Consider the following 22,837-nt stretch of genomic DNA (forward strand, 5'->3'; position numbering starts at 1 on the left):
ATTCAACGTTTTGTTTTGATCCCGCAAATTTGTTTTCATCCCAAAGTAACTCAACAAGGCCAGGCCACGACACATCTGACAAATGGTATGCAGAGACCTCTTTGTTTAGGACACTAGGGCGTCGCGCCGATGCTGGGCCTTAACTTGTTAAGTTAGTTTGCTTCCAATCAATAAAACCTTTTCCGTTCCCCAAAGTTTTAGTTCTCGGTGAATCGGTAGTTCATAACATACCATTTATGCGTCCAGGTGTTAGCCATCGAATACATGATGAATTGGTTGTCGCATATGGTTACAAATATTGCACCTTTGATCTCTTTCCAACAAAGAAATTGTATCTAAGCGTGGGATTAACATTTAAGAAACAAATTCTGATTTTCCTCAGTAGCCACAAGCAGTGTCTCGGTTGTGACATTTCGTCTCCCGTTTGTTTACCTTACTTACAAATATGTCAGAATTCCGCTTTATTATTTTCGTGGTCATTGTTATTACTACGGTTGCCGATTGCCACAAATGGCCTCCCAAAAACAAAGTGCTTCATATTGGTGGCATTTTCCCAATAAATGGAACTGAAGGATGGCAAGGAGGCATGGTATGAAGTTTGTTCTAATGATATTTGTATTTCATTTTTGTATGTAAACTGTAACTTGTAAAGGCTTGCCAACCTTCAGCTATGATGGCTTTGGAGGATGTAAATTCCAGATTTGATCTTCTGCCAGGATATAAACTCAAATTACATTGGAATGACAGTGAAGTATGAATTTGTTATTTTCATATTAGCATGTAACTACGAAATAAAACTTCCAAAATTTATGTTTTCTCATTGTGCAGTGCGAGCCAGGACTAGGAGCATTGGTCATGTATGATCTTCTGTATAAACCTCCGCAGAAACTTATGCTTTTAGCTGGATGTTCCACAGTTTGCACAACTGTAGCCGAGGCAGCCAAAATGTGGAACCTTGTTGTGGTATCATACTCACTTCCTGACCAGTCATCCTTTTTGAATCATTTATTATTTATTTTTATTTATTTATTTGTTTAAAGCTATCTTATGGTGCCAGCTCGCCAGCGCTTTCTAATCGACAACGGTTTCCTACACTGTTTCGGACTCATCCTTCAGCCACTGTTCACAACCCAACTCGTGTAAAAATTCTTCAAAATTTTGGCTGGTCACGGATAGCGATTCTGCAGCAGGCCGAAGAGGTTTTCATTTCGGTAAGACTGTCCCATGTTGCCTCGGTTGTTATACTTTGATTACCTGTTACAAGTATTACTTATCGTTAGACTGTGGAGGACCTGGAAACCCGATGCAGGGAATCGGGAATCGAGATAGTAACTCGGCAGAGTTTTCTGAATGATCCTAGCGAGTCCGTCCGTAACCTCCGTCGCCAGGCAAACAACACATTTTTCCATCTAGGAAATACCACATTTGCTAATAAGCCGTTTCCTTGTCGTTCTCAGGACGCTCGAATCATCGTGGGCTTATTTTACGTGGTAGCTGCTCGCCGAGTACTGTGCGAAATGTACAAACAAGGATTGTATGGATCTAGCTACGTTTGGTTTTTCATTGGTTGGTACGAAGACAATTGGTACGAAGCCAATCTTGCCCAAGAGAAAATCGAATGCACGCGCGAACAAATGAAAGAGGCGGCCGAAGGCCACTTGACTACCGAAGCACTGAACTGGAATCAAGATAATCAAAGGACCATTTCTGGAATGGTATTGCTATCTAATCGCTTAGTTGAAAAACTTCCTTTAATTCCATGGCATTATTTGGTAACTAAGACAGTAGAAGATTATCGCAAACGCCTGAACGCTGAGCTACTAAAAAACGGCCACGATGTTACGGTCCGTTTCCCAGATGGATATCAAGAAGCACCGCTTGCTTATGATGCGGTTTGGGCCGTTGCTCTGGGTGTGTACCCGTGATTGTTATTTCTTTAATTTCAGTTATATTTCATTTCCTTTTTATCCGGAAACATTTTTCAGTTTTCGTTTTATCACTGGCGTTAAATTTTTCTAAGTTTTGGCTTTCACTGCCTTTCCGGACTGCACCAGTGTCTGCAAAAATCCCCTGTCCCCTCCCGCATGAAAGTTAAACAGGTTAAGTTTTCCCTAAACTTTTCTGTTTACGTTTGGTCGTATAATCGTTAATTTAACGTGTACGGTTCACTCTGCTAGCACTCAACCGAACAATGCATCGTTTGGCTGAAAGAGGCCGATCACTCGACGATTTTACGTACAATGATGCCGTTAGCGCTGGTGAAATTTATTCGGCCATGAACGCTACACAGTTCCTCGGAGTGTCGGTACTGTAGTTTTCTTTCTGTTGGGTCCTTTCAATAACGCTAAAGATACGTATCTTCTACTTAACACAGGGAACGGTGGCTTTCAGTTCAAAAGGTGACCGTATTGCCTGGACCTTGATTGAACAAATGATCAACGGCCAATACAATAAAGTGGGATATTACGATACCCAAACGGACAACTTGACTTGGTTAGCTGAAGCGCGTTGGATTGCTGGAAAAATCCCACAGGATCGGACAATTATTATTGGTAGTATAGCTCGTTGTTTTTTTTTCTTTAAACTAAACTTACAATTAAAACATAAAAATTATTTTTTAATAGACAAACTAAGGACGGTGTCGTTTGGTCTATTTGTTACCATGAGTCTCGTCTCCAGCGTTGGCATTGCTGCCGCCATTGGTCTCATCATTTTTAACCTAGTTTATCGGGAACAAAAGTATAGGACTTTTACTTAAGATTTTTTCTTCCAGAACAAGAGTTAACTAATTTCTACCTTTGGCTAATTTAAAAACAGATTGATCGAGCTATCTCAGCCGGCATGCAATAACGTTATGTTAGTTGGCATCGTGCTGTTGCTGAGCAGCGTCATTCTGCTTGGAATGGATGGTGATTCGGTGCCAGTCGTACACTTCCCCATCGTTTGCCAATTAAGAGCTTGGCTTCTTTGTCTTGGATTTACTTTGGCTTTTGGCGCAATGTTCTCTAAAGTCTGGCGCGTTCACCGGTATGATGATTTATTTTACTGAGTTACCCTCAAAAACGCATTTATTGAATTTGCATCTCCATCAGGCAATCCACTAAATCAAAAGAAGAAACAAGTAAAATGAAGGAAAAGAAAAGTCGAACTCAGTCCGCTAAATCAAAGGTGTGCCTTCTTATTTATGAAAAACGACGGTCCATCTTGATCATACGAAGTCTATGTAGGTCGATTGGGTGTTGGTTGGATTAGGCTTCATTGATGTCCTGATTCTGACTATCTGGGCTATAGTCGACCCTCAGATCCGTACGCTGGAGAATTTCCAATTAGAGAATCCCACCGACACGGAAGAAGACATCAAAATACGACCCAGTATGGAACATTGTGAAAGCAAACATCAAAACATTTGGCTAGGTATTTGTAATAAATATAAAATGAAACATCAGCCAACATAATTTGCTGTGAAAATATTTCCCATCAGGTGTCGTCTACGGGTACAAAGGGCTATTGCTTATTTTTGGTTTATTTCTCGCCTATGAAACACGTAGCATGAAAGGTAAAAAATCAGGCTGTAAATAGCAAAACATGATCAGCCGTCTTATTGTTGTAATTATTTTTCCAGTCCGCTCCATTAATGATTCTCGCTACGTCGGCATGTCGATTTACAACGTCGTCGTCCTCTGCTTGATTACGGCTCCGGTTAGTCTGGTTATTTCCTCGCAGGCGGACGCTAGTTTCGCGTTTGTAACAGCTGCATTGGCGTTCTGTTGCTTCATTTCAATGGCACTCATCTTCGTACCCAAAGTACTTCATTGACACCATTTGCTTTGGTTTGAAATCTAATACCACATTTTCATCAGGTGGTCGAAGTGGTGCGGAATCCGGACAGACCGGGAGACGGCGATGACGAGACGGATCAAACAGTTTCCAAGGAGGAGGAAGAACGCTACCGAAAACTGCAGCAAGAAAATGAACAGCTTCAGCAGCTGATTGCATCCCGTGAACACAAGCTCAAGCTGCTCAATCAGCGACTGCTTGAGCGGAACGCGTCCGTCAATGTCAATGGAGTCACGCCAAGTCCCATCGTTAGCACCGCGAACAACACAACCGTCTCCACTCCGCCCATGAGTGGATCAACGCGAACTACAACTATCCATCTTCCTCCAGCCAAGAAAAATAGGTTGATTATTGAATTAAGAAACAAAAGGGCTTATTTTTTCTTTCTTTTTCACTATAACTTGTTTTGTCTTTTTTATCAATGTTATTTAGTGAGGTTAGATTTTCTACCTCCTCCATGGAAATGCTACCTAACAAGACGCGAGTGGGAGTCGGGATAATGAAGATACATTGTACGGAAACAATCGTGACGGATACGGCTTCGTCAGCCACGCCTACGACGTTGGTGTTCAACGAGCAAGTCGTGGATGGTAGTGGAGATGATCAGGAAGAATACGAGGAAGAATGCGTGGCTGGTGTTGAATTGATTGAGAAAATCACGGATAGTCCCATGTTCCAAAGTAACGACCTTTTCTTTCTTCTTTCAATAGATTTTTTTTCTATTCATGGTTGATTGATCTCTTTCTTGTTTCGGACAGGAGGAGGAGCGGCACGTAGTCCAGAAGAATCTTATTTATGATTCTATCAGTTATTCCTCGCCGATGCCTGCGCCATTTGTTTTTCTCCTAGCCCTTCCGCTATCAATTTGATTTCGTTTTTAATGTTAAATATTATTAGATTAAAATTAGTCTAGGACATTAGCTGTCTGAGGAGCAAAAAGATGTTTCGTGTTTTACGCTTTCCATTTCACCATGTCCATTTTCCACGTCCACTGGAAAATTGTTTTTCGTCTTATTTAAAAGAAAATGAATTTAAACAATACTTTTCGTCGCCCGGTTTGGTGTTGTCTAATTCTCTATGTATATCAAGTGTTGTTAGGAACGCGAACCATTTCATCCATCCTATTGTGTGCGTACGCTCATCTCTCTTCTTGACTCTTGTAGCAGACAGCTATATATTATATCAATCATTTGTCTATTTACATAAAGTATAAAGAAGAATACACTTCGAGTTGTTAAAGTCATGCAATGCTTCCGTGTATTGTATTACTTTAGTTACGAAAAAAGTTAATAAGAACACGTTCAACCAAGAAAGCAAACAGTCAAAGAACGACGAAAACGAATCGTATTTATAAAGCATAGGTTTGTCCAGATTTGCCATTGCCAGAAGATACACAACAATCTTGACTTCTGAAGCTGACAATGTCCTGATGGGCCGGAGGCGGACTGCTGGCCACAATCACTGGCACTGTTGAGGTCGTTCATAGCAATAATTTAGGTAGCTTCCTTTCACGCAGAACTTAATGTACGTACCGTGAAGAGTCTTGGAATCTCCTCCTCCAGTGTTTACCCGTAGTAGTGGTCCAGGGATTTTGGATGTTACACCGCCAAGTGGAGCAACCACAACTGCTGGACTCTCAGAAGTTGAGCCATTCAGGTAACCTTTTTTTTTTAGATATGATTATCATTACTTAATAATGTAATCATTGAAATAAAAGAAGAAGAACAAACCGAGTCGATTAATGAAAGGTTGCGTCAATTTCGTAGTGCCAGCAGCAAAGCGACGCCCGATTCCATCCGCCCTGCTTTGCTGATTATTGCTGGTACGGTCGGGTATTCTCTGCTTCCTATTTCGTGGCTGCTCGACGGGCAACACCCTTCGTCTCCGCTTTGGTAATTTCGACCTAGCCTGCGTGTGGCTGTAAAACATTGAGAAGTTGGAAACGATGACGGGCACGGGCAGCGAGATGGTGAGCACGCCAGCCAGAGCGCACAAGGCGCCAACAAACATCCCAGCATCTGCAAGAAACGTGAACGATATTCGCATTTGATTTTACGTTATTATGATTTGCTCCTACATGTTTTGGGTGCCATATCTCCATAACCGACGGTAGTCATAGTTACGATAGCCCACCAAAGACCTTCGGGGATGCTCTACATTAGACCATCGAAGCAAAAAAAAAAAAAACAAGTCAATCCAAATCATTTATTATTGCTGTGAATTGTTTACTTTGAAGTCGTTGTGTGGATTGGCCTGAAGTCGTTCGCCATAGTAGACGAGGCTGGCGAAGATGACGATGCCCAACATCAAGAAAAAGACGAGTAGCGTCAATTCTTTAGCAGACGCTTTGAACGTGTGAATCTCGTGTTGAAATAGAATACAACAAAGATTATTTAAATGTAAGTGTTGGTCAGTTTTATCTTTGACACTTACGAGGATTTTGAGACCTGGAGAATGTCGGGTCAGTTTAAACAAACGCAAAATGCGGATGATTGAGAAAAATTCGAGGATGTCCGCATTGTCGACATGATGGGCCAGTTCCTGTACGCCCGCACATCAAAACACAAAGTGAGAGTAAGTCAACCGCCTAGCATTGCTACTTGATTATGTGTATCAGAGTGATTATTCTCAGTCAAGTATCATAAACGAAAAATTTCTCAAAATAAAACTGTACATGCAACTATTTGGTAATTTGCGTTTAATATTGATTATAATAGATTAGAGTTAATCGAATTTCTGGTCAAAAATTGCAAGTCAAACTTTTGTACGGGTTTAAAAAGTCGGGCTTAAAAAGTCGGGCTTATTTTTTTTTTATTTTTTTTTTTTTTTGCTAAAAATAAATATGTCAAATTATGCGGCATTACGATACTAATTTAAACGTAAATTACGAAAATCTACTTCATTTTTACGTATGACTCGTAATTTCAGAATTTTTTCGTTTGAAAAATCCGATTTTGTTCATAGGTTATCAGAGTGATTACTATGCAAATAATGAATCGTCACATCTAATTTCGCCTGTAAGAGCATGTCGGTGTAGAAGGACAGAGTGGCCACTAGATCGATGACGTTGACGGGCGACTGCAGGAACTCACACTTGTCCGGACTGAAATTTCAGACAAGAACGTGCATATAAGACAGTGAGACAACAAATTAATAGGTCAACCATTCCCTGAATTAATATAAATGAAACAATGTACAGCAGGTAACCTCCTGGTTTTGTACGTATGCTGTATGTAGATTATAGTGTATGCATAACGCAATCCCGCATGCATCTTCATTAACGAAGGTGAACAGGTAAACACCATACCTGACAACGAACCGAATGGAAATCTCCAGCGTGAACCAGATATTGCAGACCTGCAATTAAAACCCCGCCGAGTCAATACTTTGTGTTGTTGCGCAAACAGAACAAGGAAAAACACGTATACCAGTTCAACGTAGAAGAAAGCCTCGTGCGGTTCTCCAATAATCAGAGAGAAATCACGTTATTAGATTTATTGTTTGGCGAAGGACATTAAGCCATTGAATATTTACCAGTCTTAACCTTGTCCAGCAAGAAATAGGATGAATTGCCCGGTCCGCTGACGGTAATATTGCGGAGAAAGGGCACTCGCATGCTCGGATGTGTTTTCAGACAAAACGAGAGGACCGAGACACAGATGAAGAAGACGGAAATGACTGCCACCCCCTTGAAATGGATTTTTTTTTTAATTTAATGATGGTAGTTACAAGTACACCTATTTTAACCATTATACGTAAATGTATGTATAATAAATAAATTCACGACATTGCGAAAGGGAAGGATGTGTTCGTCGTAGTTAAGTTTTAGCTGACGTATGTGGGTCGTACAATGTTGCATCCATCTACTGATTTACATACTGAATGTCATGCTTCCGTAGGCAGCCATAGGCATTATTAGATTTTTATGTGCGTTTGGGAATTCAGGGGTAATGCGACGCCTCGTTTTGCACTTTAGCCATTTCAATCATTGATTTTCAAAACTCTTGTATAGGGTTAGAGAGAAGTACCTGTGCGTAAAACTTGGAATTTCAGGTATTGGGAAAACGAGACTTCGTGCTCTGTGAACGCAACGGGGATATTTACTCCCAAGTCACTTGGGTGTTCCCTTTGCATTTTGGCCATGGTTTTTCTTTTACGCCCACTAATACGAAAAATCTGTCGGTATCGTGCTGACTTTATTGGAGAAAAGTACATAAAAAAAAAAGAAAAGTTTTTGGGTCGAAGTTTGTCAACTCTGTTTACTGTTTTGATCGTCACTAGTGGTTTTTCATCTTGCTCTTGTGCTGCTGCACATAAAAGGGAGAAACTCTATGACATCGGCCTTAAGTGCACGGGAAACCAAAATAAGAAGATCGTATTGGTATCGCTGGGACTGTATGGGAAAGATGAAGTCCAATACAAAAACGTAAGTTTCCTTATTCCTTGAAATTCTTCCACAGAATGGAACGAATGAAAATCTATAAAATAAAATCCTGGATTGTATGCTGGCCTTCCAAAAGAGGAGGCTTCCAATCATTCACGATCCTGTGCCGCGAAAGGGAGTATATATTACGTATTGTAACGCCCATTTTGCCAGTCTATAAACGTTAGGAAAAGCTCTCTTTTCTCTGGCTCTGTCCGATCTTGTATATTCTATAATTCTTGTTTATTCGGCCGTATTTTTCGAGAAAAGCTTCACTGCCATCTGGCTCTTCAGCGCATCTAACCGCCCCCTCTCGACCCAAACTTTTGATGCCGTTCGTCCTTTTACAACCAATCTGATCTTGAATTTGCCTCGTATTCTATAGAATAAAGGAGGAAGGAGAAAAAACCAATACAAAAGACTAGTCCATTTCATATGTGTTGGAGAATAAAAACAATATAAACAGACATTATGCAGTTTGGTTATTCACGCTCGACAAAGTCCGCCGCCCTTCGTTTGACAATCTCTACATGAACAGTACTCGAGCAAACCACGACATTTTTTTCATTGTCTTTCATACTTTAAAAAATTGTATTTTTCATCGTCTTTGGTACACGCTGCATCTGATTCACTGAAATATCGTCCATGTCTTTGTTTCCCTTTTTCTGTTTCATGATTTAAAAGTTTGGCATTCAAAATCCCGAAAATGGTGAGACGAAATTACGTAGGCGTCAAGCAAAACGAAAGATTAAAATAAAAGGGATTTTCAAATTTATGTGAAGAAAAGGAAAGATAATGAAACGTGAAATGTCTCTGGATTATCCCTGTACTAATGGTCGATAATTAGCTTTTCGTAACTTTTGCGTCCATGCAACGCAAAGAGGAAAATAAATCGCTTAAATGCAAGGGCTAGGCATTAGGCTTTTTTCTTCTATCCTCTATCTATTATCGTAGTATTTTCGATCTCTCTTGGCATATTGCGTGCTCTCTGTCTGGTAAAAAATTGCATCGCATCACTTGCAATCGCTAATGAGGCGAGTGTCAGTAAAACGATTTGTCCTCAAAGTTACCACCAAAATCCTCTTCGTCACTGTCAACGCTACACGTCTATCGGAAATATCCTTCCATATTAATTCCTGCACTTAGTAAAAAAAAAAAAAGAACGTCGTTTACAGACGAAAGGATGATGGAACGAACAAACAACAACTTATTTTAATTGCTTTTTTCATATGCGATAGAATGAGCAAATCACGACAGCTGCCTTTGAAGTCTCGTAGACGAAAATTTCTCAAAATCAAACTGTACATGCAACTATTTGGTAATCTGCGTTTAATATTGGTTATCATAGATTAGGTTTAATCGAATTTCTGGTCAAAAATTGCAAGCCAAACTTTTGTACTAAAAGTCGGGCTTAAAAAGTCGGGCTTATTTTTTTTTTCGCTAAAAATAAATATGGCAAATTATGCAGCATTACGATACTGAATTAAACGTATATTACGATATCTACTTCATTTTTACGTATGACTCGTAATTTCAGAACTTTTCGTTTGAAAAGTTCAATTTTGTTTATGTGGGGTTTGAAGTGCAATTTCTAAGTGGCCATTAGACGGTAGCGCAGCATCTCCCTGAATTTGCTGATACGAATGGTTAACCTGAAAACAGAGGTTATTTATTTTAAAAAGCCAGTCAAACGACATTCCATAAAAAAAAGCAAGTTGTTGGATGCCACCCTTTCTTTTTAACTTGATAGCCACTCTACCCGCTTTATTCGCACTACGGGGTGTGCGCCGGCGGTTAGAAATTGGTCGGTTTATTGATTGTCCACCATTATAGACGTAGCCCACCAGTGCATCGAAATGAAAAGGGGTACGTACAAAAACGTGGGACGAAGACATTTGTAGTGATGTGTTTTTACCTTGGCCGGGAGAGATGAGTAGGGCTCGTCAAACAGCGACCATGTGGCTGGCTTGAATCGCTGCCATAAACCTTTTTTAGTAGAGAAAAATATATATATATTGGTAGTAATTTTAATATGTAGCAATAAAAGGTTTCCTTTCTTCTTTCTTACTAAGGCGTCCGGCCAGGTAATCTTCTTCGTAGCCGAATTTTCTGGCAATCTCCTCTTCCGTTGGCTTCTCCGTTTCGATGTCCAGTTTGTCCAAAATGGCCAGTGTTTGCTATTATAGCAAGAAAAAAAGAATAAATTTAAATAATCCAATAGTGGACGCATTCGACCCCACTCCCGTTTGATTAAAAATCAAACTCGTGACATTTTCACTTCCCTTTTTTTTATGAAAAATGCGGTGCTGGTGAACTTGATCGAAATAATGTTTTTTCTATCACTTTAGCTCACGACGGTTCTTCACGATCGATTCATATCACTTGGCTTGTCGTTTCCCCTCTGCTCAATTGAAAATAAATCGCCCCCCGGAAAATTATCCAACTAGAAAACGGGAAATCCCGTTCCGTCTAGTTTCTCTTCTCAGTTGCACACTAGACAACCGCGACCATCTTATTTATTACTGCTGGACTCGGCTGTTCTTATAGAGTTAAAGGGACGGCTATACCGATCTATTTATTGTTTGATTTGAAGGCGTCTGAGAGGATTCATCATGGGGACGTGATGAAGGAAGGCCAAAGTGTTGGAAACGCGATCCCATGTAATATGTGTACATTTTACTTGTCAATATCACCACCCTATTTGCTGTGCACACTCCGTCCTAGGGAAGAAAGTTTTCGTGATAACGAAACATTTGCCCTGGGCCTCGGGAAGTTGAATCGAAGCAGCCGCTCTCATTTTGGAGTTTTTGGATATTGAGAGAACATCAAGGATGTGGAGAAATCAATAAAGAAAACTAAAAAGAGAAATGTTGGGCAGCACGTCTTCCTGTTTAGCAATCAACTCTCGATCTTGTTAACTTGCCCATTTCAAAGTTCTCGCACTCCCTGCGTTTAGTCATTTTTCCCCTCAGCCTCTTATTACTCCTAACTCCATCATAAGAATCAACTAAAAAGCCCGTCCGGTAAAAGCTATTTTAAACAAATAAAAATACACCGAGGTTTCGTCTAATTTGTGGATAATGTCAGCCATGACGTCATCGTTATGCCAAAAAGATGCAAGTCTATTGTTAGGTGTTTCAGAAGTCAGGGAACGACGTGTATCACATGTCACTCAGTGGACTTCCGTATTTCTATGCATAGATTTAATTAAATCTGGCGTGGAATATTCCCTAGTCTAGTGCGGCATCTTTTGTTCCCCATCATCCGCTCGGATGGATCAATTTCATTTCGCTTGGTTTTGGCATGATTATTACAAGATAGCAAACCCAACAGCCCACGAGTTTCTATGTGTACCGTGTTCCTTGCTGGGCGTTAATAGCTTGTGTGTAGTGGCTACAAGTTAGTGCCGTGAATCAAAAACGAAGCCAATCTATTGTCGAATAATGGTCTGGTCGGTTGAGTTTCGCCAATGCCTGATTGGTTTGGTACGCAGGGAATAGAAGCTCAGCAAAATGGACTGGATATTTTCATTGAAGATATGCTGCTATAAGTCATTCGTAATGTTAACGATCTAGCCAATCACACGATAACAGATGGTGAACAACACAAAAACTATTATCGCGTGGATAGACGCCTGACTGAAACTCTCCGATGACTACGTGTTAACATATGAATCATTCCTGCTCGAATTTAGAGAGTTTTTTTGTAGATTCTAAAGAAAGACGATCGATACAAAACGTTTATAGAAACGGACAGAAAGAAATAAAGCTATAATTCATCGATTGTCACAAAAAGTTGCGAACTATTTTGAATTTCCCGCGCCGAAGATGAATACAGAAAATTGTTTTCCCTTTCCAGTCGAATAACCTCCGACCAACTGTCTAACTTTTTGCTTTCTTTGAACATTATATAACGCATCGTTGCTCGGCCTTCGTATAATTGAATGCTGCATGGAAGTCACGTTTTCTGTGTATGTCTACTGATTTGTCGTGTTACGAGTTCGACGCACTTTGAATTTATTTCTATGTTGGCATTCGATGTCGATTTCATATTCTAAGAAAGAAAAAAGGATACCTGCGTGTCGCGGTGGACGGTGTAAGTCATCCAGCAACAGGGCTCGACTTGATTGGAGTCGAGTCCCCAAAATTCGAGCTCCTCCTCGAAGAGTGGCCCGCAAACATGCGACGGGTAGTGGAGCTTGCCGGTGCGGTAATAGTTGAGGATCTGCGAGAAGACGCCCGGATGCCGGTCGAAAAAGTATTCGTTAAGGATCGGGTCATAGTTGACGAGGGCTTCGGTCAGCCTCGACAATCTTGTGGCCGGGATCTTTTTCAAAGTCGTCTTGTACGTCTCGAATCGGATTCCGCCCACGTTCAGCACGATCCGGTTCTCGCCGTCCATTGCCATAATTTCATCCACTCGGTCGAGTGCCTATACGCTGATATTCACAAAAATATACAACACGTTTAATTGAAAAATGATTGTTTTGAAATGCCTCAAGTTGAACACATTTATTTATTTTATTTTTGACAAAAAAAAAAAAATAATCGTTGGAAACTATGCCCTCCGTCCGAGGGGCACTGATTGCTCTACTTTGATCGTCTGATGTATAGGGGACGTGTAATTCGTACAGGAAATTTCGTCCTACAAAATTATATTGTTTTTTATACTCTATATTCTTCCGCAACAATCAACTTGTAACAATGTTATCGACAAAAAAAAAGAAATGATTCGTTTTTGTTTCATAGTGGAGCTTATCCTTGTTTGGTTGTTTTCGATTGACGGGAGAAAATAATAAGACTGGCTTCGAAAACGATCGGACATGGCAAATTGGTCTAAGAGATTTTCTTGTTTGAATCTCTCGTTTGCCGTACCCTATCCTGAAATAATAGACGTACAACCAAGGAAAGAAGTCTGTTTTCATACGAAACTGCAGCTTTGTATATACGAGGCCCGTTTTCTTAGCATTTCGGATAAGGGGCGCTCTTTGACGATAGCATAATGAATGTATTTCTTTTGTAATGTTTTAACCTACAGTATATAGATGTATACGTGTAGACGTATCGATCGATGTTCAATGTCGAGTGGTTGCTGAAAAAAGCCTTTAGGTCTTTATGTATATACGGAATGTATATTAGTTGGGTGTTCTTTTCAAATGGGCCGTTAAATCGAATAACTTTCTTTTGGGTATTATATAAGAGAGAGGAGCCAAGGATCATTGAATATAAAAGCGATGGTGGGTAGAACGCATCATTTTTTTTCTTGCTTCTTATCACACGTACATATATCAGCATATAAACTTCTTTTTAACGTTCAATTTTTTTTTTTCGATTGAAATATCTCGAACAACCCGCCACTGACTTTACCATTACTTACCGAGTGGGGAAAAAAAATTTATCTCTTTTTTCGAGGTGCTATATAAACGAAAAAAAAAGATGGCCTACATGTTGTATGGCAAGGCAAACGTGAAATATCTCCAGCTGTTAGGATATGAAAAAGACTATGAGAAATGGGATCACACCATCCATGGGTAGAGCCTTTAAAAATAATAGAGAAAGCATCGTCATCCAATGGACGGTGAATGCATCCAAACGATAAGCTTCCAAGATTTATGTGCCACATCCAATTGAACTGCACTTAAGTAAAAAACAAGTTGCAAATGTTTCTAAATAACTGTTACTTAAAAACCTTTATGCCTACAAAACAGTTAGGTTGGTATAATTGGGTTGACCAATTAAAGGAATCATTAAGCAGCGATGATGATTGCGAGTAGCTAACAAAGACCAGTATTTGTTCCACCATATAATAGACAGACATGTATGGCTTTTGCCCGCCTCCTTATAGCTTATACTCAGTAGGCAGCTCATTTAGACAAAAAAAATTATTTAATTAAATGAGGCTGTATGGATGCAGCCTAGGCATCTTACTGCTCCGTGAATATATAGGCTACAAAGTATCAAAATGATATTATTAGCGGTAGTCCCTCTGGTAGCATTACCCGTCATTTTAGACGTGCGGTTTACGTGTCTGATACAGAAGCTTTTAGCCGAGGCAATTATTCGAGAATACCATGGAACGTGTATGGTAGTAAGATCTATGTATGATGCGCGAAGCCTTTAGCTGTAGTGACTAGACGGTATTTACTCCCCCATATAATGCAGGAAAAGAAGGCGAGGCTTCCTTAATTAATTCAATTCAACTGATGGGTATCCAGGAGATTAGACAGAGCTACGAATCAAAGGGAGTCTTCGATAACCCATCCATTTTCTCCACGAGTTTTTGGTATTTGGTTGGATAAGCGCGGCGAAACTATGGTGCTGTACATTAGGCATGGAAGCTAACACAAATTTCAACAATATCATTACTACGAATGAATAGAGCTGATGTTATTGTCAAAACGCAGAGAGCTTCTGAGTTATAAAGAAGGATTCCTTGCGACAAGATCAAGCAGGATGTAAAATATCAGCGAAAAGTTGAACAGCGTCAGCATACAGATGCGGGGAAAGAATGTGCAAGAGACATATTTGTATTATGACGTGTTTGTCTACCCAATTTTTAGCTAGCGGCAGCGTTTTCGGTAAACCCATGCAGCAATAACTTTCAGCCAACACAATATAAAAAAGTTCACATGTAAGAAATGAGTGGATGGGCCCTTGACAGGAAAACATTTAAACTCCAACACATAGCGATGCAATCAACTGAACTATTCATGTGTCTCATACATTATAGATTTTCAGGAACTCAACTTCTAATAACGTTAGCTCGCTTACTCGTGTAGATGTGAAACAAGTCCCGAAAATCTTGCCGACCAAAGTCCCGGACGAAGAATCGTTAGCTGATCGCTTTGTTGAATATAACAGTTTTAATCAAAGCTCCACTGAAGGAACACACAGATGGCTGCTGAGAAGACGGATCGAACAAATATCAAGATAAAAGTCATCCCGATGATTCACCGGTTTCTCTTCGATCCAGCGGCAGAAACGCGTCAAAAACAAATCAAACGAAACAAATATTTTCTCCTTTGTTTTCATAGCACTATCGTCTGTCAATATATAGATATAAAAAAGATAACAGTGCACTTGGTGTGCGTGTGTTCACCGCCCCTATATTTTCTATAAATGAAACAAACAGTGGAAGAGAAGTTACGTTGGATATAGTGGGAAAAAGGATCCATCGATGACCAACTCTTCAATCCTCGTCATGTTTATATATATATTTACCAACCGGAATTGATCTTTTTTCTATTTACAGTTGGCTGATTTCGGAGAGACGCACGGCGCACGAAGGAAATGAACGAGCAGCAGAAAATACAAAGCGTACATAGCCAACCAATTTTTTTTTCTCTCTCTCTTTATATTACAGCAAAAAAAAAATTACAAAGGATTTCTCCGAACAACAAGATGGTGCTATCCTGCTGACTGGTCTGCGTGAATGTATATAGAAAACTGGTTCACGATTGAAAGAATTTAGAGTCGACAGCAGCTCGTCATCTCCTGTTGAAAGAACATATTGGATCGTGTGTGTAGGCCTATATAGCTCCTATTCTCGACGAACCGAAAGCTCTCAAATCATCTTTGCATAAATTTCTCATACGCATGCATGTTATCCTGGTGCGTATAAATTTGCGTTATAGCACCTCGACGTATGTGAGTCTGTCCCGATCTCTATCGATAGGGCGTCGTTGGGTTGGAAATTTATAGACGGAGCAAGAAAACAAAAGAATATAGCACTACTAATTTCTGTGAGCTACTGTACAAATCGCAAAAGCCAATGTGCATAAATCATCATATTTACGTTTTATATATTACATTCTGTTATTTGTTTAAAAGTCTCTGTTAGCTTCTTGGTTCCTATACATGTTGCCAAACAGTTATATCGTATCGTTCTTCTTTATTTTTGTTGTGCTGACAGTCTGCCACATGTGCCAACATATTGAAGATAATCGCACTATAAAGAAACTGATTTATTCTAGTCCGGCTAAAAAAAAGGCGAACATCGAAAACGATATATATATATATTTTTTTTTGCTTTCTTGTATTTGCACGTATGCGGATCTACGCTCTCTGATAGATGCTATATTGCCTAGAAAGAAAAATCGATATGCACAAGCCAAGAAGTGTGAAATCCTTTTCTTTCATGTCTAGTTTCGCACAGCAGCCATACAGATCCTCTTGCCCCTTTTCTTATTGTAAAACCAGTTCCGTGTTTTTATACTAAAAAAGAAAGTGAAAAGTTTCGTACACGAGATTAAAATGTAAAGTCTCGATCGAAGAGATCTCCCAAGCGCATTTTATGTATGCGTTGGGAACATTTCGCGAGTCCGTCTTTTCAATTGTATAAGACGAGGTAGATATAAACAGAACGTATAGATATGTAAGCTGATATACCTGCAATTTTATTGTTCATCTTGTAATCTACTTTTTGAATAAACTGAAGGAAGTGCTAGCGTATCAAATAACATCTATAATATTATCACAAAAATATGACAAGGAAAAATGAGCAGTTCAATAGATTTCCTACTGCAAAAGTTGGCCATATATAGCAAAGTGTCGTGTAGGCACGTGGGGAAAGACCAAGAAAACGACCGGCTGTTGGACGTGTTTCATTCATCTTTCATCCTTTTGTCGTTCAAGTATATCCGGAGTTATTCACTCATCAGTTACAAAGACAGAGATACACACGCCTATAACTTCGACATTCGTGTTGCACCATTAATGCTTCCAACTATTTTAAATTACGCCATTATTATTATATGGATAAAATTATATTGATCGCCATACTTTAATGAAAAGGAGCCACAGAATTATCGATAAGTCTCTCGCGTGATTCTATTGGGAAATTGCAACGAAGATTAGTGATGCCAGTTCAACTTTATTCCAGCATCAAAAGAAGCGTAATAAAGAATATAATAATAAAAAAAAAAGCGAGAAGATAAAGTTAAAGTTCAGTCAAACCAAGACTTCCTTTTGGCAGCTGATATACTTTTTTTGGCGGCGTCTATACAAATCGAATAAACAATGCCCACTTATAAATATTTACGATCTAAAAACGACTGTCAACTCCAGCCCACACAAGAATTTCTCTATAATAAATTGAATTTAGTTGGCATATTTTTCAGTTTCTTTTTGCCATGCCATGCTATGCCAACTCTTTACACATATAAACTTGACGTTGAACTGTATAGAACGTCGCTCTACATAAACCGAAATCCATCTTAGCGCGCATAGACAATATATGGACTGTATATACTAAATAAATGGGGGACATGTCTATTTAGCTATTAAAAGTGAACAGCAGGCAATACTTGCATCCAAATTATACCTCGGCTCGGCCGGTGGACGTGACAGACTTGACGAAAAACCAATCAATGGGATGTCGTGTTCCGTCGATGGATATCGCGTGATTCAAGTTGACTGGATGACACGGAGCGATATTAGCGGCTACATATAAAACAAATCTGGCAGGAAAAAAATAACCTTTTGCAAATGTTTGTGGGGAAAAAACGTTTGCAGTTCTGAACACTATCCACAAGAGACAAAACGTTGTCCGAAAATAATCTGTTGCCTTAAGATCTAGGCGGTGTCAGCACGCAACAGTCAGGGAGACACGACTGGTCTTTGATGCAAACAATTCTTCATCTTTCATGTTGTGAAACTCTGCGCGTATTATCCGTGTGGCTGTTTAGCCTCTTCACGCAGCATAGATTTGCTATTGGAAGGCGCATGTGCTGTCTATATGCACCAGGCTGACGGTTGCATTCGCTTAAAATGAATATCTTTATATGTCTGCGCATACTACTGTACCACGTTGCACAGCATCTATTTAGATTAAAAGCTCCCGTCCCTTACTGTATACACATCACGTACGTACGAGTAGAAAACGCGGAGTTGTACGTGTGAACGTAATGGTGATTGTGTCAATGAGATTAGTTCCCGGATTAATCGATTGTTATTCCTGACCTTCTGTCGATTTTAGCAGTGGCCATACGCATTAGACGTCTTTAGGTAATGAAAGAATTTGTATATAGAACGTCTGTCGCTGCGCATATAGAGAGACTATTGGCTTACATTTTTTAGTCGAATGAGTAATGTGCGATTGCTCGCTATCTCATTCATAGGTCTTCCTGTGTGTTATTACGTATCGCTTTTTCTTTTTGCATTTAGTAGAAAGAGAGAGAAAAAATGAAGCTGCTGAATGGGCTGCCTTTACGGGGAAACATTCACACCCTGATGAGATTTTTATCCCCTTTTTTTGCATCATTTGTGCAAAATGAAGGAAAGAAAAAGAAAGGATTCAAAAAGGATGAACGAGTTATATTTATACGCGTGCGTGCTCTATACTTGGTATCGGTGATGTTCGCAACGACTTTATATTGCAAGTAATATCTATACGGGAAATCTTCTTCTTTACTTTAAAGCATTTTTTTGGGGGGGGCGATGGGTACCGCTGTAGAAGCTGGTGGCATGGTGACACGTCTTCTCGAGACGGGTTTGCTTAGGCCGTTACATGGGATTTGTCACGACTATAAGAGCCCTTCTGCGTGCTCAGTTCGGGCAAATGTGGGCGTCCGCTTTATAGTGATCATCAGTCGAAACGTTCACTAGCCATTTGAAAAAGAACAAGAACAACAGGCAGCAGCCACGTTCGTCCTTTCGATAAACAATGTAAATTTAAAAGATATGCAGAAGAGACATGTCCTCTGCTGGCAAGTATTTTTAGGAGTTGATATACCTACGCGATTCTAGTCCTCGTATCAGCTGAAATTTACATTCAGATTGCCTGGTATTTGAAATGCTGATGAGCGACATTTCCTTCTGAGGCCTCCATCATTTTTAGTCCACCACTCAGACATATATCTTGCTATCTCTTCTATCTGAGCACATCTGCATGTTGATTGCGGTCCCTCTCCTGGCTTTCTTCCTCGTATAATGTGAAAAACGTCATTGCTGAATTATTTGCAGCACTATTCACGCGGGAATTGTAAATCTAATTTGAAACTAGCAACACGATCCCGCGTTTGCTGTCGAGTGAACAACTTTGATTGGCAGAGGCAAAATCGTCCTCTATTAATCTGTGATAGGAACAGACTGACTGTGACTGTGATCGACATCGTATAATCCTACAAAATATAATAATAATGGGAAAATTAATTGGACGCTTTCGCAGGATACTTTACTGGCTCATAAATGTCGGGACATTTCGTTTTATTAATGTTCGAGATGACATTTCGTGTTAAAGTGAAAGATGTGCAATATGCTCGAAGCTTGTATGGTATACGAATATTACTTTCACTTTATTATCTGCCACTTAGCCAGACATACTGCTTACCAAACATACAAGCGTTTATCTTTGAAATGTGCCTTGATAAGATTGTTCCCCTTGCCAATTATAGCACAATTTTATTTATGTATGAGGAAATATCAAGTGGTGCAATAAAATGAAACTTGTCAATAGCCTTAATTTCACTACCCCGTTAAAGGATTTGGTTGATAAAGTTCATCATATGTTTTAAACCATTTTGACAAACAGTTATTCGGTATAAGTTCTGCTGTGTTCAAGATAATATACGCGAAAATTTGGCAAATGAAATGTGTAATATTGCATTGTGATTTGTGAGTCTGTGAATCTGTGACATTATTTTGCCGTGTTTATAAAAGAAATAATGGAATTACAGTAGCCATTGCAGGTTGCTGTTTAGAAACGAGAGCTTGGTATTTTGACAGCACCTACACAATTAAGAACGCCAGTGTCGTCTACTGTCCTTACCCATTATCGCATTATTGTTGCTAACTCCGATCAGTAATTATTGTCATGGCTGGCAAAGTTATCATCGAGGCTTCCGCGAAACATACTGCAACGGTAATAACATTCGTTCCATGTAAAAATTATGTTGTGGCAATTTCATTCAACACATTTGTCGCTAGGTCATATTCTTTCACGGACTTGGAGACACGGGGTAATACATAAACGCCTAATATCTTAAAATATATCGCTAAATTATTTAACCTTTATTATTGTTGACATTTCAGTCATGGTTGGGCTAGCTCTTTGGTAAGTAGATTCTGACTGCCCTCACCATCTTACCCACCACAACTTTGTTAATGAACTTTCTTCCTCAATTAATTCTAACATGAACAAAAAAGGCTGAAATCAAACCAGCATTCGTTAAGTTGGTCTGCCCAACTGCGTAAGATGCATCTAATATTAGCTCACCAATTCAAGCAATTTCTCTAATCTGAATTTTTTATAGGCCAACGATTCCAGTCACATTGAATTCTGGGTTTAGGATGCCAGCATGGTATGAAATCTAAACAATAAATGTTGCCAATTTTGTGTAACCTGAAATTTGAATGATAGGTTTGATCTCAAGGGCCTTGATCTGAGTGCAGGTGAGGATACAGAGGGTATCCAAAGAGCTGCTGCCACAGTGCAAAGTCTGATCGAGGATGAGATCAAGGGTGGTATTCCATCCAACCGCATCATTATTGGTGGCTTCTCCCAAGGAGGTGCCCTATCTCTGTATTCTTCCCTAGTCAGCCAGCACACGCTAGGTGGTGTTGTGGCTCTGTCGTGCTGGCTTCCGTTACGTGACAGTTTCCCGGCTGTAAGTGACGTTTCATTGAACTAATTAGCAATTTTGAAATTCATTATATCCATTGATGATGGGGTGCTAGAAAATTGCTGGCAACACGGAAACCCCTATTCTTATGTGTCACGGGGATTCAGATCCTATCGTTCCTCATCGGTGGGGTGAGCAGAGTGCAGCGCTTTTTAAGAAATTCAACAAATCGGTTGAATTTCGTACGTACAGAAACTTGGCCCATTCGTCTTCCGATGAGGTACGTCATTGTCATAATGAAAAAGGCAGATCAAATAGTAACAAATACTCATTTATTTCTTGGCTTTGCAGGAAATGAGGGATGTAAAGGCATTCATAATGCGTAACTTAGCTTAGTTATCAAGATCTTGAAGTATGTAGGCGCCATGTGTAGGCGAGGAACAAGATGGGCATAAACTGGCGTTGTTCGTTTATGTGTGGAGGACAAATAGTCAATGTCGTATGCCCATCCGCGTGCCTAGTATAACCTAGCGTGCAAGTCAATTTTCAAATTCATCAACTCCTCGTCTTGACCATTGCCTGGTGTATGCACTTCAAAATTATATTACACTCCAGCATAGATGATAAATCAATGTTCTATCAGCTACATATCACGAAGATCCATTTATTAAGAACTTATAAAAGGTCTTATAGAAGTTTAAAAATCATTACCTCTCGAGAGAACTGGCAAACACAAAAATAAAGCCGTCAATCCTGACTAGAACAGGGTTGCAGCGAGCCGGGTTTTACCCAAGAAAGGGATTTCCCCGCAGTGGTTGAGCCACTTGATTTGGCATTCGCAAGAACAGCTTTGCGGAAAGTTCCATGAATGTTGGGATTATATGGCGAAAATCTCAAATAATGTGGATCACTTGAGTATTGATTGGAATCATTTAGACGTTCTTTGCATTCCATAATGCATTCGGTAGCTCTCGCCTGAAACTCGGACCGATCGTGCGTGAACCTATTAGACGTAACAGTTTTAGATGTTCGTTTATGTTACTTAGTTAATTATGTAGCATACAAATCAGCGGCGACTTGGTTCACTGAATCGCGATTATCAATCACAAGTAAAGATTTCTTTATGTACAGTAGCAAGTGCCATACATGGTGGACACCAACTTGCCACTTTCCGAAGGACGATCGGGTCTCCATGTAACCTGAAACAGGGTCCACTTTAGGGTGGAATATTGGGGGCGCAAAAACAATATTCTGTGGAATACAAACAGTATTAAGATTTATAAATACAGATATCTGAAATGCCCTAAGTAGGCCATAGTTGTCTCACAGGAATGTCAGTTTGGGGAAAATTTTTGCCTATAAAAATGTTAAAGCGAAATACTGCTCCTGCGTAGCAACCACTTCTCAGAAAGATAAGGCCAAACCAATCTGAAAAAAAGGACAAAGAATTCAATAATTTCGTTAAAGCTTTGATTTTTTTATTTGTTGCGCTCTTACGCAAAGGATCTTTTGAAGAAGGCATCACATATACATCTTGCAAAATTTTGGATTGGTCTCTCAGAGCATTGCTGTTATTTAACATGGATTTACTGAAAGGCACTTTCAGGTTACAAAGAAACTTGACTTACTATTCAGCTAAAATTGAATACTCCATAAAAACTGGTTGGTATTTACTCATGACCTCTTGTGTATCTTTGTCCAAAAAGTGTGCCTCTGTAGAAGCTATATTTCGGAATTCCATGTTTGATCGTTTGGCACCCGAGCAACTTTACCTGTTCACTCAATTAATTCTTCAAATGGATTAATTTTATTGAGGAAATAGCATTTCAGGGAAATTACAAAATAAATAGAACTTTGGATGCATAGTGCAGCCATCTACCTGTCATCGGTTGTTTACCTCCTGCACAAGTATTGTTTTTAGGTATTTCAATTACAAAAAAATGCAAAAAATGCTTCATTATTCAAATATTTGTTAGTCTTAGTATTATTTTTTAAAAGAAATTTTGCGTTTCAAATTG

General features: G+C 39.6%; 4 protein-coding genes across 5 annotated transcripts; 2 read left to right on the forward strand and 2 right to left on the reverse strand.

The window, feature by feature from the left end:
• Positions 1-198: 198 nt before the first annotated feature.
• On the forward strand, positions 199-5,080 carry LOC130685220 (gamma-aminobutyric acid type B receptor subunit 1-like). The gene is made up of 18 exons (XM_057508476.2): positions 199-589; positions 653-751; positions 829-963; positions 1,041-1,211; positions 1,281-1,388; positions 1,458-1,715; positions 1,782-1,911; positions 2,178-2,305; positions 2,375-2,552; positions 2,625-2,739; positions 2,818-3,027; positions 3,093-3,168; positions 3,228-3,414; positions 3,482-3,556; positions 3,623-3,804; positions 3,861-4,180; positions 4,270-4,517; positions 4,596-5,080. Exons 1-18 carry the CDS (start codon positions 446-448, stop codon positions 4,634-4,636), a joined length of 2,805 nt encoding a protein of 934 aa, XP_057364459.1. The 5' UTR covers positions 199-445; the 3' UTR covers positions 4,637-5,080.
• On the reverse strand, positions 5,069-17,842 carry LOC130685302 (potassium voltage-gated channel protein Shaw-like). The gene is made up of 14 exons (XM_057508587.2): positions 17,582-17,842; positions 12,335-12,698; positions 10,329-10,437; positions 10,176-10,246; positions 7,372-7,525; positions 7,266-7,297; positions 7,145-7,194; positions 6,853-6,940; positions 6,271-6,378; positions 6,067-6,198; positions 5,915-5,990; positions 5,568-5,855; positions 5,370-5,498; positions 5,069-5,304 (listed from the first exon to the last, which is right to left on the reverse strand). Exons 2-14 carry the CDS (start codon positions 12,665-12,667, stop codon positions 5,186-5,188), a joined length of 1,689 nt encoding a protein of 562 aa, XP_057364570.1. The 5' UTR covers positions 12,668-12,698; positions 17,582-17,842; the 3' UTR covers positions 5,069-5,185.
• Positions 17,843-19,962: 2,120 nt separating this feature from the next.
• Positions 19,963-21,447, forward strand: LOC130685276 (acyl-protein thioesterase 1-like). Its single transcript, XM_057508558.2, has 8 exons — positions 19,963-20,119; positions 20,185-20,216; positions 20,290-20,311; positions 20,404-20,447; positions 20,511-20,558; positions 20,618-20,864; positions 20,935-21,099; positions 21,171-21,447. Exons 1-8 carry the CDS (start codon positions 20,072-20,074, stop codon positions 21,213-21,215), a joined length of 651 nt encoding a protein of 216 aa, XP_057364541.1. The 5' UTR covers positions 19,963-20,071; the 3' UTR covers positions 21,216-21,447.
• LOC130685274 (AKT-interacting protein-like) lies at positions 21,135-22,691 on the reverse strand. Of its 2 annotated transcripts, none has more exons than XM_057508554.1 (6): positions 22,448-22,691; positions 22,317-22,387; positions 22,147-22,247; positions 21,883-22,070; positions 21,531-21,822; positions 21,135-21,346 (listed from the first exon to the last, which is right to left on the reverse strand). In XM_057508554.1, the coding sequence occupies exons 1-5, from the start codon at positions 22,558-22,560 to the stop codon at positions 21,567-21,569; spliced, it is 729 nt and encodes a 242-aa protein (XP_057364537.1). In that variant the 5' UTR covers positions 22,561-22,691; the 3' UTR covers positions 21,135-21,346; positions 21,531-21,566. The 2 variants fall into 2 exon arrangements, with proteins under 2 accessions (XP_057364537.1, XP_057364535.1); XM_057508552.1 differs by lacking the exon at positions 21,135-21,346 and adding an exon at positions 21,388-21,462.
• Positions 22,692-22,837: the final 146 nt, after the last annotated feature.

The sequence above is a fragment of the Daphnia carinata genome, chromosome 3 (assembly GCF_022539665.2).
Source record: "Daphnia carinata strain CSIRO-1 chromosome 3, CSIRO_AGI_Dcar_HiC_V3, whole genome shotgun sequence".
Lineage (NCBI taxonomy): Eukaryota > Metazoa > Arthropoda > Branchiopoda > Diplostraca > Daphniidae > Daphnia > Daphnia carinata.

What these genes read in the sequence shown, in the direction of transcription:
- LOC130685220 (XM_057508476.2), top strand. Translation starts at nt 446, where the DNA reads ATGTCAGAATTCCGCTTTATTATTTTCGTGGTCATTGTTATTACTACG. An exon ending in AAAGTCTGGCGCGTTCACCG is followed by an intron (nt 3,028 to 3,092) that starts GTATGATGATTT and finishes CATCTCCATCAG; the next exon opens with GCAATCCACTAAATCAAAAG. An exon ending in CTCAGTCCGCTAAATCAAAG is followed by an intron (nt 3,169 to 3,227) that starts GTGTGCCTTCTT and finishes AAGTCTATGTAG; the next exon opens with GTCGATTGGGTGTTGGTTGG.
- LOC130685302 (XM_057508587.2), bottom strand. Translation starts at nt 12,667, where the DNA reads ATGGCAATGGACGGCGAGAACCGGATCGTGCTGAACGTGGGCGGAATC. An exon ending in CCGTCCACCGCGACACGCAG is followed by an intron (nt 10,438 to 12,334) that starts GTATCCTTTTTT and finishes TTGCTATAATAG; the next exon opens with CAAACACTGGCCATTTTGGA. An exon ending in CTTTCTTCTACGTTGAACTG is followed by an intron (nt 7,195 to 7,265) that starts GTATACGTGTTT and finishes TTTTAATTGCAG; the next exon opens with GTCTGCAATATCTGGTTCAC.
- LOC130685276 (XM_057508558.2), top strand. Translation starts at nt 20,072, where the DNA reads ATGGCTGGCAAAGTTATCATCGAGGCTTCCGCGAAACATACTGCAACG. An exon ending in CACGGACTTGGAGACACGGG is followed by an intron (nt 20,217 to 20,289) that starts GTAATACATAAA and finishes TTGACATTTCAG; the next exon opens with TCATGGTTGGGCTAGCTCTT. An exon ending in ATGGTTGGGCTAGCTCTTTG is followed by an intron (nt 20,312 to 20,403) that starts GTAAGTAGATTC and finishes TGAACAAAAAAG; the next exon opens with GCTGAAATCAAACCAGCATT.
- LOC130685274 (XM_057508554.1), bottom strand. Translation starts at nt 22,560, where the DNA reads ATGGAATTCCGAAATATAGCTTCTACAGAGGCACACTTTTTGGACAAA. An exon ending in TTCTTCAAAAGATCCTTTGC is followed by an intron (nt 22,248 to 22,316) that starts GTAAGAGCGCAA and finishes CCTTTTTTTCAG; the next exon opens with ATTGGTTTGGCCTTATCTTT. An exon ending in TTCCCCAAACTGACATTCCT is followed by an intron (nt 22,071 to 22,146) that starts GTGAGACAACTA and finishes TGTATTCCACAG; the next exon opens with AATATTGTTTTTGCGCCCCC.